Source organism: Mustela nivalis (assembly GCF_964662115.1).
Source record: "Mustela nivalis genome assembly, chromosome: 12".
Taxonomy (NCBI): Eukaryota; Metazoa; Chordata; class Mammalia; order Carnivora; family Mustelidae; genus Mustela; species Mustela nivalis.
The window spans coordinates 17,481,160-17,499,798 of record NC_139031.1 but is presented as its reverse complement, the minus strand read 5'-3'; the positions used below and the strand labels follow the sequence as shown (position 1 = coordinate 17,499,798).

Below are 18,639 nucleotides of genomic sequence, written 5' to 3'. Positions count from 1 at the left end.
TCATGCACTGAATTAATCATACACATTCAGTAAATACTTATTAAGTATAATCCTCAAGGGATACCAGAGGATCATTTTGCCAGATTTAGTGACTCACAAGCATTAGCACAATTTCAGAAGGATTATAAACGCTCGGTAAGGGTTAGTCTGCGTAATAATAAGTGGTGAAAAAGACAGAGTCCTTGCCCATGTAAACACAGCAGTTTACTTTAACTTTTAATAGGTGAGCTCAAACTATTTATATCTATTATAATAAAGATGAGTTTTACCAAATATCTGTTATCTAACCTTATTTTCCTTTTGTCGTGCTTTCCTGATGTTTTCCAGATTGACAATGCTTCCTTTCTTCCTGATGGCTTCAATATTCTACAGTCCATTCATTCCCTGAATATTTGCTTAAAGAGCAAAGGGGGTCTCCGTGCAGTCGGCACACTTGGACAGTTTTCACCTGCCATTTGTTTAACTAAAGTGAGATTTTGTGTGCTTGTGGAGCTCCTTGGCTTAAGGCACATTCTCAGACAGAACTGTTTGAATGGGAAGTTTGCCAAATACTGGGGTCAAATGGGATGTTGTGACTTTTGCTTGGATACTCCCTCCTTCAGCTTTTATCGCAAATTTCTCCTCCGGGGAACTTTCCACTATCAGCCACCCTGGATATTAGCAGCAGCCTACAAAGAAGAACTAGGAGGCCAAGCTTGGGGGGAGAGGGCTAAGTGATTCCCTCAGGTAAGTAATTCCCTCAGGACATGACAAATAATAGATACAAAGTAAGCAGGAAGACATTGCTATTGGTTACTTTTTTTTTTTTTAAGATTTTATTTATTTATTTGACAGACAGAGATCACAAGTAGACAGAGAGGCAGGCAGAGAGAGAGGAAGAAGAAGGCTCCCTGCTGAGCAGAGAGCCTGATGTGGGGCTCGATCCCAGGACCCTGGGATCCTGACCTGAGCAGAAGGCAGAGGCTTAACCCACTGAGCCACTCAGGCACCCCGCTTAAAAAAAAAAAAAAAGTCTACTGACTTAAACTTTAAGGTAATATTTCAGGCTCTGGAGCCTACTCCATTGAAGACTCAGGCTTTCACGAACCTCCTTTATTCCTTCGTTCGTTCACTCATGAAGTATGTCTCGAGCACCTTCTACGGACCAGGTACTGGCTCGGGCAGTGGGGTGATGGTGGTGAGCAAGACAGACAAGATTTCTTCCATGTGGTGTTTTCATGTGGCCATGGGAGAAAGAAAGCCACCTGGGAACACACATTTATGCAGATTCTAATAAGCTGAGGGGAGAAATCCACTGAATGTGAGGTAGAGAGTCTTTGTGGGGAGAGGGTAGGCCTGCCTCTTCACGCGGGCTGTCAGGGAAGGAGGCCTGTCAGCTCAGGGGAGACATGTGAGATAAGCCCTGAAGAGAGAAATCAGCCCTCCGGAGAGCGAGTATGTGATCTCAGGCTGAGGGAAAAGCAACAGCAAAGGCCGTGGGACCCAAAAGAGCTTGGACTCCTTGAGAAATAACAAACAAGTGTGACACATGATAAGCAAAGGGAATGTGGCCCAAGACGAGGTCAGGGAAGCAGTCAAGGGGCAGAGAACAGAGGCCTTGGAGGCTCCGAAGTCTGTATATTTCTGTCAGAGCAGTGGGAACTCACTAGATTTTGAAGCAGGCAGGAACATGATCTGTTCTCACTGGAGACGTGTGGAGGCTGGAGAATGATTTATAGCAGTGGTTTTCAGTCTCTAGCGTGTGTCAGAACCACAGGGAGGCCTGTGAAAACAGACTGCTGGGCCCCCTATCCAGTGTTTCTGAGTCAGCAGGTCTGGGGTGGGCCCCGAGAGTGTGCTATTCTACCAAGTTCTATTCTATTCTACCAAGTGTGCTATTCTAGCAAGTGCTCGGGTCTGAACTGGGTCCCTTCCAGATTCCGGTGTGGAAGCCCGGACCTCCAGTGTGATGGTATTAGGGTCTGGGGCCTTCAGGAGGTACTTAGAGGTTTTGATGAGGTCCTGAGGGTGTGATCCTCATGGTAGGATTAGGGCAAGAGACACCAGGACGTGTGCTCTCTCTTTTTCTCCGCCCTGTAAGGACACAGTGAGAAGTCAGTTGTCTGCAAGCCGAGCAGCGAGCCTTCCCACAACCCAGCTGTGCCAGCACCTTAATCTTGGACTTTAGCCTCCAGAGCTGTGAGAAATCATTTCCATGGTTTTGAGCCCCCTGGTCTGTGGTATTTTGTTTTTTTAAGATTTTATTTATTTATTTGACAGACAGAGATCACAAGTAGGCAGAGAGGCAGGCAGAGAGAGAGTAAGGGAAGCAGGCTCACCACCAAGCAGAGAGCTTGATGTGGGGTTCGATCCCAGGACCCTGTGATCATGACCTGAGCCAAAGGCAGAGGCTTTTTTTTTTTTTTAAAGATTTTATTTATTTAGTTGACAGAGAGAGATCACAGTAACAGAGAGGCAGGCAGAGAGAGAGAGAGAGAGAGAGAGAGAGAAGCAGGCTCCCCGCTGAGCAGAGAGCCCAATTCGGGACTCGATCCCAGGACCCCTGAGATCATGACCTGAGCCGAAGGCAGTGGCTTAACCCACTGAGCCACCCAGGCGCCTTGGTCTGTGGTATTTTTTATCGCCTCTGGAGCTAAGACAGCAGGTGGAGCTGTCCTGAGCAGGGGATTATGCTGGGGGAACCCACCGGTCAGGAGAAACCAAAGCAGGTCCATGGAGACCAGTGAGGAGCTATTTCAAAGGTCCGGGGGCGGGTTGGGGGGGCGAGACAGGCGAGGCGATGCAGCATCCGTGGAAAGGGGACGGAGAGTCTGTGAGCTGATCTGTAAAAAGCAATTACAGGCAAACAGGAAAAGTCAATATGTTTCCTAACTGAAGTTTACTCTGAAGTTTACAAAGAAATTCTCTCTGCCTTGTTTAAAGATTATTCTGTTTTCCTTTTAAGTACTTAAAAGTCACGAATTCAAAGGTGCGGATAAAGGGGTAAAACGGAGAACTAAGTTTTCTCGGACTTTGGTGACAGTTCTCACAGCAGCATCGTGGCAGCATGGACATCCCTGCTTTTGTCGTGCTTTGTGTGACAGCTCATTAGGCATCCGTCCATGCCCAAAAATGCCTCTTCAGGAGTTGCGGGATCCAGCCCGATGAGCCACGGGCCCCAAGAGGCCTCTGGCCCACCTGCACATCTGTAATAGACTTCAGTTCCAGCTGTTGGACCACCAGAGCTGGCGGACATGCTCTCTCTTGGCTGCGGCCGGGGAGAAACCTGGGGAATGCTGACGCGGGCAAATAACCACGGATGAAAGAGAATTTGTGCAAGTCCAGCCTTCCGGAGGGGAGATTCCAGCACGCCTATGGAGCGGGAAGAAAAAAAAAAGTGTAGACAGTGGAGAGGGAAGGAGGCACTTTGCCAGCACCACCCCCTTCCCAGGACAGCACAGTGTGGGACTGAACTAGCTCCAGCTGTGCCAGAAGTTGCTAGAGAAACCCATTTCTTTCCAGCAGGACCCAGAGTATGGGTGGGGTCCTCCGTGGCTAGGGGGTAGCTGGAGATGGGGAAGGGGGCAGACAAAATACCAAAGCCCAGACTGCACTCACGACTGCGGCAAGGAGTGCACCCTCAAGCTGCTGGGAGGAGAGGCCCCTCAGATTGTCGGGTGGCCCGGTCACCCCCACTTATCTCCACTCGGCAGCTGGCTCCTTGTGCATGTGTCCAAATGCAGCGGCTAGGCAGAGTCTAGTAAAAAGAGTGCTTTCAGAGAAACAGACCAGGATCTGCAGGTGAGGACAAAACCACAGCATTGAGCTATAGTTCACCTTCTGCAAAGGGAAAGAGAGGTTTCCAGTGGCCAGCTGGTGAGTTTAAGAAGCAGGGGAGACAAAAAAAGCTTAGGAGTGAGCAAGAGGTGTGGAGAGGTGAATCCATATGAAGTCAGAGAGAAAACCCCCACGGTAATAGTACAACTACCCTATCTGAAGGCAACTAGTAAAGATCTGAGGTGGTGTCTGCTAGTCAAATGCAAAAGCAGCAATGCAAAACTGTAGGAGCATGGAGAATCAATGACACACACGTGAAGGTGATAATGATTCTCCAACAACCAAGCCCAAAGGCACAGAATCCTTTGATCTTGATTTAAAATGAGCTATTTTGAGGAAGCTCCATGAGCTGCATGAAAACCCAGAAAGATGATTCAATGGCAGCTGGAAAAAAATATGTATCAGAAAAAAAAAGAGAAATTTAAGAAATATAAATCATAAAAAAGAACCAAACCAAAGTTCTGGAGCTGAAGAATTCAAAGAACGAAATAATGCAGTAGAAACCCCCTGCTCCAGAGCAGATCAGACACAAGACAGAGTAAGTTATGTAGAGGACAAGCACTGTGCAATAACCCCATCGGAGGAGAACAAAGCAAAAAGAATGAAAAGGCGTGAAGAAAGCCTGCGTGATCTAGGGGACCCAATGAAATAAACAAACGTTAGAATAATTGGGTTTCCAGGAGAAAAAAGAGAAAGGGGCAGAAAGTTTAAAGAAATAATAGCTGGAGAACTTCCCCATTATACTATTATACAGGTAATCCGGGGCTCTGTAACTTAACCCAGATCTATTTGCAGAAACTTGACTGAACAGAAAGAGGCCCTGCTCTTATTTAAGGGCTTACTTCTCCCCTGTTTCCATTAGCTAAGAGCTGGCACCAGAGAGCCATAAAGATGCTGAGGAGTGAGAAGCCCCATGGCTTGTCAGCAGGCTGGAGAAGGAAAGGAGGGTTCGGGTCGTGGGGGGGTGGGAATGGGACGCCCTCCCACCAAAGGGAGCAAACACACACTTTTCCGAGACAAGTGCGGAGGAAATCAAGTGGGTTTTTAGATACCTGACACAGGTGCGCTGGGCGTATAAAACATAAACGCAAGGTTTCGGTAGAGAAATGTGGTCAGAAGAAACCAAGAGCCACTCCTCCCAGGTAATTTGTGCAATTGTGCTCCTTCGTATGTATTCAAATGAGCTGAAAATTTGTGTCTGCGCAAAAACCTGAATGTGAATGTCGACACCAGCTTTATTTGCAATTGCCCAAACTGGGGAGCCACCGAAATGTCTTTCCATAGACTAATGGAAAGGCAAAGTGTAGTTCATCCCTGCAATGGATACTGCTCAGGGGGAGGAAAAAACCCCTACTGAGTCATGAAAATACATGGAGGAAACCTAAATGCCTATCCCTAAGTGCAAGAAACCAATCTGAAAAGGCTATATTCTTTGTGATTCCTACTCTCCTCTGGAGGAGAAACTGTGGAGACAGGAAAGAGATCAGCGGTTGCCAGAGGCTGGGGATGAGGGGGAAGGATGATTAGCGCAGCGGATTTTTAGGTCAGTGAAAACATGTATGATATTTTAATGGTTAACACATGTCATCGCGTGTGTGCAACAGAAAAGGTACAATGCAGAGTGGAGCCTAATGAAAACTGTGCATGTGAGTTAATAATAATGCATCCATACTTTCTGTAAACCCCAAACTGTGCAGAAAATTAAAGCCTATTCACGGAAAGCGTGCCCGGAGATGACGGCTGAGGGATCCCACCCGGAAAAGGGCTCCACGCAGGGCCCATCGGAAGCCCAGCAGGTACGGGATACTTTTAGAGACCCACAAAGATGTTGTCATCTTTCAAACTCAGAAGGAAAACATGAATATGTTAACAAATGTAGCATCGTAAATCTAGTCTTTCTAGCAATGCTGTCATAAAATACACTTTTGAATATTTTTATAGAAGAAGGAAGTGGCCAGGGACAAAAAGGGCATAACTCTCGGTCTCTGCTGTGGGGGTGGAACCTAACAGCCTAACAGTGGAACTTGGGTGTGGACTGGCGCCCACGCTGGGGTTCAGTTGGGAAGACCAAAGAGCTTAGATGCAGAGCGGCTATGTGAGGAAGAGATGGGCCCTGGGAGGTTCCAGAAGGATCTCAGGAAAGCCGGTGGTTGCTGGAGAAGAATGAACCCAAGTCAGAAACTGCATGAGCAGGAGGGGTCCTGGGAAGATCCACGGTCCTTTCCAATCTGAATAAGATGCTGGGCTTGGAGGCAATGGTACCAGCAACACAGGGAACTGTGAGGCGGGGGCTGGATTCTTACAGGCAAGGACCAGGTGAGAGAGAAGAATCCTGTTCTCAGGGTGTGGGGACCCCAGAGGGAGAGACTGGACAGTTCTGGGGTTTGTGTTTCCCAAAGAAGCAGTCAGGAAGGCTTTCAAGGCAGAAGGCTGGTACGTGCTCTTCACCCATTCCTGATAAGAAGCTTGGGTCCACACCTCTCGCATCCTATGAGTAACTGAACCTTTAACTGTGCTGTCAGCCCCAGTGATAAGCCACCCGACAACAGAGTGTTTTCTTGAGTGACAACATTTTATAAAAATATGTACATCCTCATATGTATCTTTGGATGAATATATGTTCACGTATCTGAGGGGGTTTTACATGGGAATGGAATTGGTGAGCCCAAGTGTTAAAGGTTGGCAAAAAAAAAAAATTTTTTTTTAAAGATCTATTTATTTATTTGAGAGAGAGCCCAAGAGCACATGGGCAGGGGTAGGGAGTCAGGCAGAGGCAGAGGAAGAATCTCAAGCAGATTCAAGCACGGAGCCTGATCCCAGGACCCTGAGATCATGACCTGAGCCAAAACCAAGAGTTGGACGCTCAACCGACTGAGCCACCCAGGTGCTCTGAGTTCGTAAACATTTTTCATTAAACAGTCCCCATTCTTGTAGCAAGCTTTCAAAGTTAGTAATGCTTGAGAGAAGTTGTTCTCACCTAGAAGTGCTCACTGAAGGCAAAAAACCATCCTTCCGTGTCTGCATTTCGTCAGTTTTAAAAGATTTTGGATGGAGAAATACTACTGGGTGTGGATTGACTTCATCTTTGCAATGTGGCCTAATATAGTATTTCTTCAACTCTGGTATAAGGAATCACCTTGGGGGAGGGGCACCTGGGTGGCTCAGTTGTTGAGCATCTGCTCGGGGTTCCAGGATCAAGCCCTGTGTTGGGCTCCCTGCTCAGTGGGGAGCCTGCTTCTCCCTCTGTCTCTCTCCCCTCCCCAGCATGGTCTCTTTCTTTCTCTCCCCCGAAAAAAACCCCCAAACCAAAAACCAAAATAAAACCCGAAAAAACAAAAAACAGAATCACCTGGGTGGGCTGTGGTTGTTAACAGCGTAGATTCCCAAAGACACCCCCGCCCACCCCGCTGCCATTCTAGTTTAGCAGATGCAGAAATCTGCATTTTAAACAAGGAAGCTGGGGTGGGTGCCGGTGCACGGTAGACCGTATTACGAAAGACATCTGTATGGGGCTTGGTCGACTCTCAAGTCTAGAGAAGGATTTCTCAACCTTGGAGCCACGGGGAATGTGAATACAGATTCACCAAAAAATGCATATAAGAATGTAGAAAGCCTCGCTGCTTCATAAGAGCCCCAGCCTGGAAAGACCCCTCGTGCTTGCTCATCAGGAGTTGGCTGCACGTCTCGTGGGCTTCTCGGACAGAGGAGTGCTCCACGCCAACAGGAACAAACAAGCTACAGCCGCATTCGGCAGCGCAGGGGTCCCTTCCAAACCCGCTCTGCAACGAAAAGGGGCCAGACACAGAAGAACACACAATGTTTGGTTTCATGAACCTCTCGTCCAGAGTGCTCAGTTTCTCGTTCCAGGTGTGGTCACATGGCCATGTCCGCTTTGTGAAATTCACCAGCCTATGCCTGGATTCTGAGCACTTGCCTGGGTGTATGCTGTCATTCAACAAACTATCTACTAAAGCCTCAGTGCGGGCCACAGCAATGTGAACCTCTCGAGTGAATGCGGGTGTGGCCGGGGGAAGGTCCTCGGCAACAGGGTCGGCAGTTCCCCCACACGATGGTAATGGGAACATCTGCTCCATCAGAGCTTTTCCCCTTGTGTGACTATGGGTCTTCTAGAGGTCTATAGGTCTTCTCACCCTCGGGCTACTCTACTCCCCTCCACCCCTGTTTCCTGAGTTGCCTTCTTGATCCACAAATGTGGGATGACTGTACCCATTACATTTCTGAGTGTGAACTCAGAACGTGCAGGCATCCTAAGCCCTTTGCTTGGGTCATTTCAGTTAACTCATCAGCTGCTCACAACAGCCTTCAAACTGTTCTATCATTGTTCCCCACCTCACGCTGCTGTGAGAATAAATGCGGGTGATACTTGAAGGCGCTTAGCTCTGTGCTGGGGACCCAGTTCTTGCCAGGCAGCCCCAACTTTGATGCCCACCAGAAGACACCGCAGCTGGTATTAGGAACATCACTTACTCCTATGTGCTCCATCCCAAGGACCGAGTCCTTTCCTGCTGCTGTTAACTCCTGAGTCACCTCACCAGCTCCTCTCCCATTTCATATCCCTTCCACACCCTGGGTAGCCAATTTTTTGAATTAAATATCCAGTGTTCAACAATCTTAGATTGCATTCGGTTCTCCTGGCTGGACCCTGAGTAGATACACTTCCCATGCACGTTTTGATATTTTTACTATTTATTTACATATCCATAAATAATCTATGGGATTGTTTTTGTGTGCCTTTAAAATAGTGTAACTTTTTTCCCTTCAGGTGATTATGATTTCCTTAATTAAAAAGCTTAGGTTATAAGATAAAAAGATTATATTCCTAGTAATGAATTATATGACATTTTCATTTCACTTACATCTTAAAAAAGAGGTAAATAAGTAAGCTGATACGGAGAAAAGAATGTATTCTGCAAAGAGCAACTTCCTGGCTGTTCCCAATTTTATTTTCCACATTTGCATCTCGAGGAATGAGAACTTTGTAGGTCTCAAGGTCCCTGATCTTGCAATTCTAACAAACACAATGAATCCATCCCCATATCTGTTCACTGTTTTGGGATGGCTAGAAATAAAGCTTCTGTGGTCATCAATTAAGCCTGAGCCCACCCTGATGAAGAGTCTCATGTATACACTACAGGTGTGTGTTAAATGAACTCTTTATACTCCATGAGTATGTAGAGAACTTGTCTTTTCTTATGGAGAGAGGGGAAAGGGAGTAGCTGGGGAGGTAGGGATCCAAGGCAGGCTGTGAAAATGAAAGGAGCTTATCATGGGAAGTGGTGGGGATTCACGTCCTGAGTACGTTTCCCCTCCATCCATTGGGATTAGGCTGGAAAGCGGGGCACCAGCAAACCTGGAGTTCCAGGAGTCACTGCTGCTGTCCTGCAGTTCCCAGGAAGTCTTGGGACTTGACCCCTCTGCCTGCTGCTCCCCCTGCTTGCAAACACCGGCCAGCAGATGCCCAACTACAGTTGGAACCCAGAGCCCTTGGAAGTCCTCAGCCAGACCCTGTAGTGCCCAACTGTCCAGGCCAGCTTTAGTCTTTCCTTAAACTTGTGATAATGGCATTTTACACGATTTAAATTTTGGACCATACCTATTGCATTATTGTGGGATTTCGCCGTACATTGCAGAGCAAAAGTAGTACCGATTAGAGTCTCCTGTAGAAAATAAGTTTCAATTAAATTTGAAAAGACCCTCTTAGTGAACATTGTTGGAAATAAGTTTTTTTTTTGGCTGTAATATTGAGTATGCATGACTATAAAAATGCAAACTCTGAACATAAAAATTATGCAAAAATAATGGGCAGTAAAGGATCTTGGAAAAAACCATTTACCATGAATATGGCTGAAAATGGATTCGTGATTTTCTTACGATGAAAGAGCTTTTTAAAATCAGTAAGAAAAGTTTGAGAGAAAGCAAAGCTGATACACGAAACCTGGCCAGTAACCTCTGTGTAGTGTTGTTCAGACCACTACCCAAAAATAACAAATTAAAACAAGCTGTTTTCACTATCAATTCAACAAAGTTTAAAATAAAAAGAAAAATCTAACTAGAAAGATAGAAATATACACAGTTCTTTTTCCACATAGTCACAAGTGAATTTTGTTCTTGTTATGGTTTTACATAATTTTCAAGTTTTCTACAATGGGAAATTCATTTTTACAATCAGGGAATTATTAAGCCTTTGAAAAAATAACAAATAAGGATTCAACTCAATTAAATATTTCATACACCTACACTGTTGCTTGAAATTATTTTCATTCAATTGGCCTTTCAACTTCGGAAAACAAATATTCTGAATGTACTACACAGTGGAATTTGATCACATATTATTTTAAATTCGACCCAGCTTGTTGCTCCTCATTTGTTTTCAGTAGGGTAAATGTTTTCCCAGAAATTCCAGGGAAGTGTTTCACCCTTCAGCTTTATGGTGCTGTCTGCTAGTACTTTCATGGTTTCAAAAAGGTCAACCCCCAGATAAGTTGGGGAGAATTGGTAGAGACCAAGAAGGAGACCTTGGGAAGACCATCACTGAAAAGAACACAAGAGAGGTGATTTGGACATATTTACCACTGGGTTTGTGCCCCAGGGCCTTTGCCCTCGCTATTCTCACTGCCTGGGACGTGCTCCCGTCAGACATGGGGGTGATTCTCTGCCGGATATTCTTCTGATCCTTGTTCACTAACCGTCTTCACAGTGAGGGCTTCCATCACCACCTTATTTTAAATGATTCCATCTCCTCTGATACTTTCTTTCCCTTCATTTTCTTTCCCACCATACCACTTACTTATCTAACAGATCACATTTAACATTTATTGTTCGCTTGCTTGCTCTGTTTCTTCCCAATAGAACGTAAATTCAATGGGAGCAGGACTTCTGGTCTGTTCTGTTTGTTGTTGAACCCTCTCTGCTCCTTAATCCCATCTCTTGAATAAATGGACCCCATTTATGCACTTTCTTGAACGGAACTATTAAATTGTTAGCCACATAGCTAAAATAGGGGGCACCTGGGTGGGTCAGTTGGTTAAGCATCTTCCTTCAGCTCAGATCGTGATCCCAGGGTCCTGGGATGGAGCCGCACATCGAGTCACCTGCGAACCTGCTTCTCCCTCTCCCTCTGCCTGCTGCTCCCCCTGCTTGTGCTCACTCTCTCTCTGTCAAATAAATAAAAAAGAAAGAAAGAAAGAAAGAAAGAAAGAAAGAAAGAAAGAAAGAAAGAAAGAAAGAAAGAAAGAAATAGCTCAAATAGCATCTCAATGTCATCTGAGTCATATTTAGGCCTTTTTTTTTTTTTTCTCAACGGCCTGTTTGTTTCTGTTTGTGTCCATTCTCGGGGCTCTCCACCTGCATTATCTCATCCAAAGTGAAGCCTTCTCATCGGTGTCATGAAGGCTGGACCATGGGCAGCCTCTGTACTCTGACGGGAACCTTGTGCCTCAGAAGACAACACATGCTGCAGAAGAGCCCAGTGGCCTGAGATGGGGGAAGACATCTGCTCGGTCTTTCTCCATCTGGCCTACAAAGTTATTTCCTTCTCCAGAGCTAAGCCCGGTAGAGGCCATGATAACACTTCCATGATAACAAACGAATTTAACACTTTCCTTGGGGGCTTTAGCCATTATCTATCTTAAAAGATGGTAGTTGTTGAAGGCAGACTTTTAAGGCAGCCTTCAGTGACCCTCTCTGGTATCATCTTTCCTGGAGTGTGGAACTTGTGAATATGATAAGATAGTACCCAAAATACTGATGTGGTATTGTATGATAAAGCGGATTTTACAGCTGTAACGAAGGTCCCAAATCAGCAGACCATAAGACAGGGAGATCGTTGGGGTGGGCCTGACCTAATCACTTGAGTCCTTGCATTACTTCTGTTTATTAGACGATCCCTTGCACTGAAAATGATCTAGAAGAAAGGAAAATATGGGGCAAACCATAGTTCGTTTTCCTTTTAGGACATCCTTACTCATCTGTAAGCCAAATGTGGGGAAAATGCATGCATGTCAAGAAGTGAGATAAAAACAGTTGAGTTAGTTTTGAGCAGTCTTCCCACTGTTGTGGTGAGAATGACATATATATGCGTGTATGAGCTCCAAAATATAGCTGTGTAACACTGGGTGATTTTACATAAGAGTTAGGTGCTCTCATATTTGCATTTAAAATGGATATTGTACAATATAAAAATGAACAGTAAAGTGAATACTAATAATTTCCAGTTTAAATTTTTCCCTATTTAAAAGGACATGAAATACCAATAAAAAGAAACCCCATGATGGTTGAGAGAGACCATAAAAAAAAAAAAAGAAAATTTATGTTTTAGTACTTTTAACAGCATTCTTTTCCTGCCAGGGGACAACATCTCTGCATTTGCATTTTCTATTTGGTTCTGCAAATTACATAGCCATGGAGTCAGATTTCTCATTGTAAAAGGTTACAACTATGAAAAGACCCCAAACCAGAATGAACTCCATGGAATGGGATTAGGATTCGTGTGAACTCATGGTTTTCTAAATAGGCTGGCACAGAAGACCTAAAGATTCATATAGTTTCATGTATATATATATATATGTATATACCACAATGAGAGACATTTGACACAATAAGTGGTCTGTAATATGTATATACATACATACATATATATATATATATATATATATATATGTAGTTCTCTATTAAAACAAACAAACAAACAAACAAACTAGGTTACTTGGAGAACTAGCTGACTCCAGGATAGCAGCAGGGAACAGCTTTTTCCACCGGAAAGTGAGGGAGTGCTCAATAAATGATTGAGGTCAGCTCAATTAGAGCGTAGAATTAATAAGGACACTAAGGGATTATGACCCACTGAATAAAAGAGGAATTCATGGGACCACACTGAAATGAATACATGAGGACTGAAACTCTTCCTCACTGCATATTGTTAACTAATATGAGAAAGAAATGATGGAATTAGAAGACCACGATTTTAGCAATTGTGTTAATAATTAATCCATCCAAGAAATGTCAGCTCACACTTAGACTAATAAGTGGGTAAATCTTTGATGAGGAATAAGATATTTGTCTCATCTTAAAGCACTTCTTTACAAAATGCTTGTTAATTATTATTATGCGTGTCCCCCTACCCCATCCCACCCTGCCCCAAATTCATATGCTGGAATCCTAACCTCCAATGTGATGGTATTAGGAGGTCAGACCTTTGGGAAGTGATTAAGTCATGAAGGTAGAAGCCTTTTGAATAACATTGGGCCCGGCCATGCAAGGATACAGTGACAAGATGGCCATCTGCAAACCAGGAAGCGGGCTCACCAGACACTGGATCCGCCCTCTCCTTAGCTTTGGCCCTCCCAGCCTCCAGAACTACAGCACCTGGTAATTTCTATTGCAGCTCAAGCTAAGACAATTACTGAGAGGGAAATAGTTACTTTATAGTTGAGAAACCTGGCAGATACTTCTTGTATCTGTTTCCTAATGCTGTGTAACAAATTAACATAAACTTGACACCTTGAAACACACCTACTTATGATCTCATTGTCCTGTAATTCAGAAGTCCAGGGGGCTTCAACTGGGTTCTCTGCTCGGGGTCCACCAAGGCTGAAATCAAGGTGTTGGCCAGGCAGGACTCTTATCTGGAGATGCTGGGGAGGAATCTACCTTCTAAGCTCACTCAAGTTGGCAGGATTCAGTTTCTTGAAGCTATAGGCGTGAGGTCCCCATTCCCTTGCTGGCTGTCGGCTGGGAGCCAGGAAAAGCCCCCTGAACCTGGAGGCTGATCACAGTTCTTTGCCCTGGGTTTTCTCTATCACATCAAGGTAGACCTTCCTAGAGTTGAATCCCTGTCCCTTTTGAATTTCTCAAGCAGAATTGACTTCTGCTTCTGCTACCAGCCAGAGAAAACTCTGGTTTTAAAGGACTGATGTGATTGGGTCCACCCGGATAATCTCCTCTTTGCAGTAAAACAGAGCATAATCATGAGAGTAACACCACCGGGGCCAAGGTCATAGTCCTATCCTACAATTCTGCCTATTACCCCACCTTAATCAAGTGATGAATCTTATATTACCAGTCATACGACAAATGGAAATCGTGTAGGGCCTGATAGGATGCAGTGAGAGGAACCCAGCATCACATCTGTGATATTCCTGCCAATGCATAATTAAATAGAAACTTGAGGAAACATCAGACAATACCACAATGAGAGACATTTGACACAATAAGTGGTCTTTAATTTTAAAATAGTCAAAGTCATGAAACTCAGAAAAAGGCGGAGAGAAATGATTGAGATTGAGAATACAAAAAGACACAAGAAATAAATGGGGTGTTTGATTCTGAACTGGATTCTTTTGCTACAAAAGACATTATTGGGACAACTGGTAAACCTTGAATGGGGTCTGAAATTAAAGGACATTAATAAATTACAGCTAATGTCCTCATTTTGATGGTTGTAATGTAATCATAGGTGTAAGTCCTCGTATGTAAGAATTGCATGCTAAAGTATTCAAGAGTGATGGGGCATCATGTCAGCAAATTACTCAGAAAGGAGAGCTTTTCCTACTAAGTCATTAGTAATTAAGTCATTAATTAAGTCATTTCCAAAAAAAGAAAAAAATAAAGAAAGAAATAATTAGTTACCTAGTCAAAAAAAAAATAAGAAAAGCAGGCTGGATTTCTAACATAATATAAAATAAGTGATTTTTTAAAAAAAGATTTTAGGGGTGCCTGGGTGGCTCAGTGGGTTAAAGCCTCTGCCTTTGGATCCTGGGGTCGAGACCGCATCAGGATCTCTGCTCTGCTTCCCTCCTCTCTCTGCCTGCTGCTCTGCCTACTTGTGATCCCTCTCTCTGTCAAATGAAAAAATAAAATATTTTATAAAAAAAATAAAATAATAAAAAATAATTTTAAAAAGATTTTATTTATTTACTTGTCAGAGGTAGAGACAGAGCACACAAGCAGGGGGAGTGGCAGGCAGAGGGAGAAGCAGGTGCCGGGCTGAGCAGGGAGCCTGATGTGGGACTCAGTCCCAGTATCCTGGGATCATGACCTGAGCTGAAGGCAGATGCTTAACCAACGGAGCCACCCAGATGTCTCTAAAACAACTATCTCATGTATTCTTTTTTAGAATCCATTTTGTTTTACTTTGGGTATTCAAAAAACATCAAATGATAACAAAATGAAAAGGTCTGCTCCCTTTAGGATATCTGTTTGTAAAAATGGAAAATTTGCTAACTGGAAGGAAATAGAATTGAATTAGATAGAGTCAGTTACAAAATTGGTCAGAGTGGTTGTCAGACTAATCATGTATTAGTCTAGATATGGAAAAGCCGAAGCCCACAGGGACAGAAAAATGGAGTATTCATTTCTCCAGTGTGTTGAAAAAATAATTCACATTTTTTTTTTTTAAGGATTTTATCTATTTGGGCACCTGGGTGGCTCAATCAGTTAAGTGTCTGCCACTCCGCTTGGGTCATAATCCCTGGGTCCTGGGATCAAGTCCCACGTTGGGGGGGGGGGGTCCCTGCTCTGCAGGGAGTCTGCTTCTCCCTCTGCCCTTCCCCCCAACTCATTCTCTCAATCTCTCCATCTCACTCTCTCTCTCAAATAAATAAATAAAATCTTAGGGGGGGGGGAAAAGAATCTGAATTCTTAGCCTGCTAAAGTGTACAGATAGTCTTTCAGAAAGTTCATTTAAAAAAAAAGATTTTATTTATTTATTTAGAGATTGCAAGCAGTGGCGGGGAGGGGCAGAGGGGGAAGGAGTGAGACAATCTCAAGCAGACTCCATGCTGAATGCAGAGCCTGTGGTGGGGCTCAATCTCATGGCCCTGAGAGCATGACCTGAGTCAAAATCAAGAGTTGGATGCTTAACTGACTGAGCCACCCAGGTGCACCAGTAATCCACATTTTTTTAAAGTACAGTTGACCCCCGAACAAACCAGGTTTGAACTAAGAAGGTCCACTTACATATGATTTTTTTTTTTTTTTTACTGCAAATGTGTTTTCTCTTCCTTATGATTTTCCTGAGAACATTTTCTTTCCTCTGGCTTGCTTTGTTCCAATACAGCATATAATATATATACATACAAAATCTGTGTTCATTGACTGTGTGTGTTACTAATAAAGCTTCCCATCAACAGTGGGTTATTGGGGAAGTCAAAAGGTATATGTGGATTTTCAACTGCTCCAAGGGTCAATGCCCCTATCCCCTGCATTGTTTAGGGGTCAACTTTATACAGAGTGCCAAGAGTTTTGTCACTGTCCTGGGCCACTCCTTGTGGTTACAGAAAGACAATGGCCCTCCTTTATGAAGCAATAGCAGGGTTTGTACTAGTTTCTTTTCTTTTCTTTTCTTTTCTTTTTAAGATTTCATTTATTTATTTGAGAGAGAGATTGAGAAAGAACATGAGCAGATGGAGGGGCAGAGGGAAAGGGAGAGGGAGAAGCAGTCACCCTGCTGAACAGGGAACTCAATGTGGGGCTTGTGCCCAGGACCCTGAGCCAAAGGCAGTTGCTTAACTGACCAAATCATCCTGGCGACCCATATTATTATTTTTTTTTAAATTAATATTTATTGATTATTTTTACACATATCTCCTAGAATTCAGCATGTAATAAATATATAAGGACTACTCTTTGGTTTCTGTAAGAAAAACAAAAACAAAAAAAACAGCCTGCATTTTGTTGTTGTTTTTTTCCTTAGCAGTTCTGTTGCCTTCCACGTGTGTTGGTTTCTGCAGTCTGTGCCGTCACATCCAAACACAATCCTCCCCATTGTTAAGCTGCTGGCTGAGTTCCCCGACACCATGACTCTGCATATACATCTTCCTCATGTCCTTAGGTTGAGGGCTTTTGCCTTCTGTCAGCACAAGACATAGGGTTCTCACTCTTTCTCCCACTAAGGTGATGGCTGTGGATCTCAAAGGGGGCAGGGTTCTGAAGATGAAAAATTATCCAAGGACCCCAGAGCATTCTTTCTCTTAACAACCTCTTTTCCTGATGTAAGTTATCATAATAAAGCAACATACATGATCTATATATACTCTTCAGAATAAATCAAATACCAAGTATTTTCCACTGAGGCCCAGAAATTGGTTAGTAAATTGGTGAAGTTAGAACCCATAACTTTTTTTTAAATTTAAATTTAATTTAGTTAACATACAGTGTATTATTGATTCCAGGGGCATAAGTAAGCGATTCATCAGTTGCATATAATACCCAGTGCTCTTTACAGCAAGTGCCCTCCTATGGCCCATCACCCTGTTACCCTCTCCCCCCACCACCTCCCACCAGCAGCCCTCAGTTTGCTTCTTAGAGTTAAGAGTCTCCTATGGTTTGCCTCCCTCTCGGTTTTCATCTTATTTTATTTTTCCTTCCCTTCCCATGTGTTCATCTGTCTTGTTTCTTTTTCTTTTTCAAGATTTTATTTATATATTTGACAGAGAGAGTGAGAGATCACAAGTAGACAGAGCAGCAGGCAGAGATAGAGAGGGAAGCAGGCTCCCCCTGAGCAGAGAGCCCGATGCGGGGCTCGATCCAGAACCCTGAGATCATGACCTGAGCCGAAGGCAGAGGCTTAACCCACTGAACCACCCAGGCGCCCCTGTTTTGTTTCTTAAATTCCATGTATGAGTGGAATCATATGGTATTTGTCTTTCTCTGACTTATTCCACTTAGCAGAATACCCTCAAGTTCCATCCATGGCATTGCCAATGACAAGATTTCATTTTTTGATGGCTGAGTAATATTCCACTATATACACACACCACATCTTCTTTATCCATTCATCTGTCGATGCACCTCTGGGCTCTTCCCATATTTTAGAACCCACAACTCTTGCTGAAGTATTATTTCCATATCCACCAAAATTAAGTTCCCTCTCTTGCTGTCACTCCAGAAAAGGCTCTTCCTGGACCTCACACTCTCTACTTCCTGGAAACACTATGAAGTTAGTTATAAAGGCCCTAGAACTCCTGAATAAATTTCCTTAACTTTTGCTTGAGCTTTCAGAAGGAGAAACACAAATGATCTCAGGAAAATGAATCCCTCTCCTCCTTTCTTCTTCCATCCCAGCCCCGTAAGAGTGCGGTTTCTGTCTTTCGGCTTTGCTTGACTTATTTCTAAACCATCAGGTAATATTCTAAAGCGGAAAAGCCTGCTCTAATTGTGTTCTGACACCTTATAACTTAATTCAGTTCTACCTGGAAGCTGGGAGCCAAGAGTCCAAACAAGAATTTTAAACACCTGCTTTATCATAATGATCAGCCTTGCAACATCCTCCATTGTGAAGCTACTAGAAGAAAAGCCGCACCCTCACAGCTACAAGCTCTCTAATCTCTGACAACCATGTAGGTGTGTCCCTGGGGCCACGTCCTGCTTCAGTGGAGAAGCTGAGTGAGGGCTGGCAGCCGAGCAGGCCTCAAGGCTTTCATACAGCTGTGCACCCCCGGCTGCGGCAGAAATGACAGGGCTGACTTCGGGGATCATAGACTATCGGGGTCCGCGGGGCCTCAGGGGGCATTGAAAGTCTTCCAGGTCTTCAACACCAGAGGCTGGCAAATTCCCAACCACCTCTCATGACCAGGAATTCCCTTTTCCCCATGAGTATCTAGAGAAATCTTGTGTTTAGAGAGGTTGTTATGCTATAAACTGAAATGCGCTTTCCTACATCTTCCACCTGTTGTACTCAATTCATATGCTTTAACCACACAGGAGGTTTCCTCATGCAAACCTGCTAAATATTTGATATAGCTGTTCTGTTCCCATGTTATTATACCCACCTGTTTGTGGTAAACATCCCTTATCCATTGATAC

At 44.0% G+C, this 18,639-nt stretch overlaps 1 protein-coding gene and 1 long non-coding RNA gene across 3 annotated transcripts in view; one reads left to right on the top strand and one right to left on the bottom strand.

Annotated features, from left to right (window-relative positions):
* Positions 1-642: 642 nt before the first annotated feature.
* Positions 643-12,355, top strand: LOC309845695. Its single transcript, XR_014301431.1, has 3 exons — positions 643-726; positions 5,514-5,612; positions 11,202-12,355. It is a non-coding gene; the product is annotated as an uncharacterized lncRNA (long non-coding RNA).
* LOC309845694 (uncharacterized protein) overlaps positions 2,832-18,639 on the bottom strand; it is a 60,513-nt gene continuing 44,705 nt past the window's right edge. The window contains exon 4 of one of the 2 annotated variants that reach the window (XM_082693982.1): positions 2,832-3,351. In XM_082693982.1, coding sequence (XP_082550108.1) covers positions 3,198-3,351 — 154 coding nt within the window. In that variant the 3' untranslated portion in view covers positions 2,832-3,197. Of the gene's footprint in view, positions 3,352-7,375; positions 7,596-18,639 lie in introns of those variants that run through there. The other variant, XM_082693981.1, reaches the window with a different exon arrangement.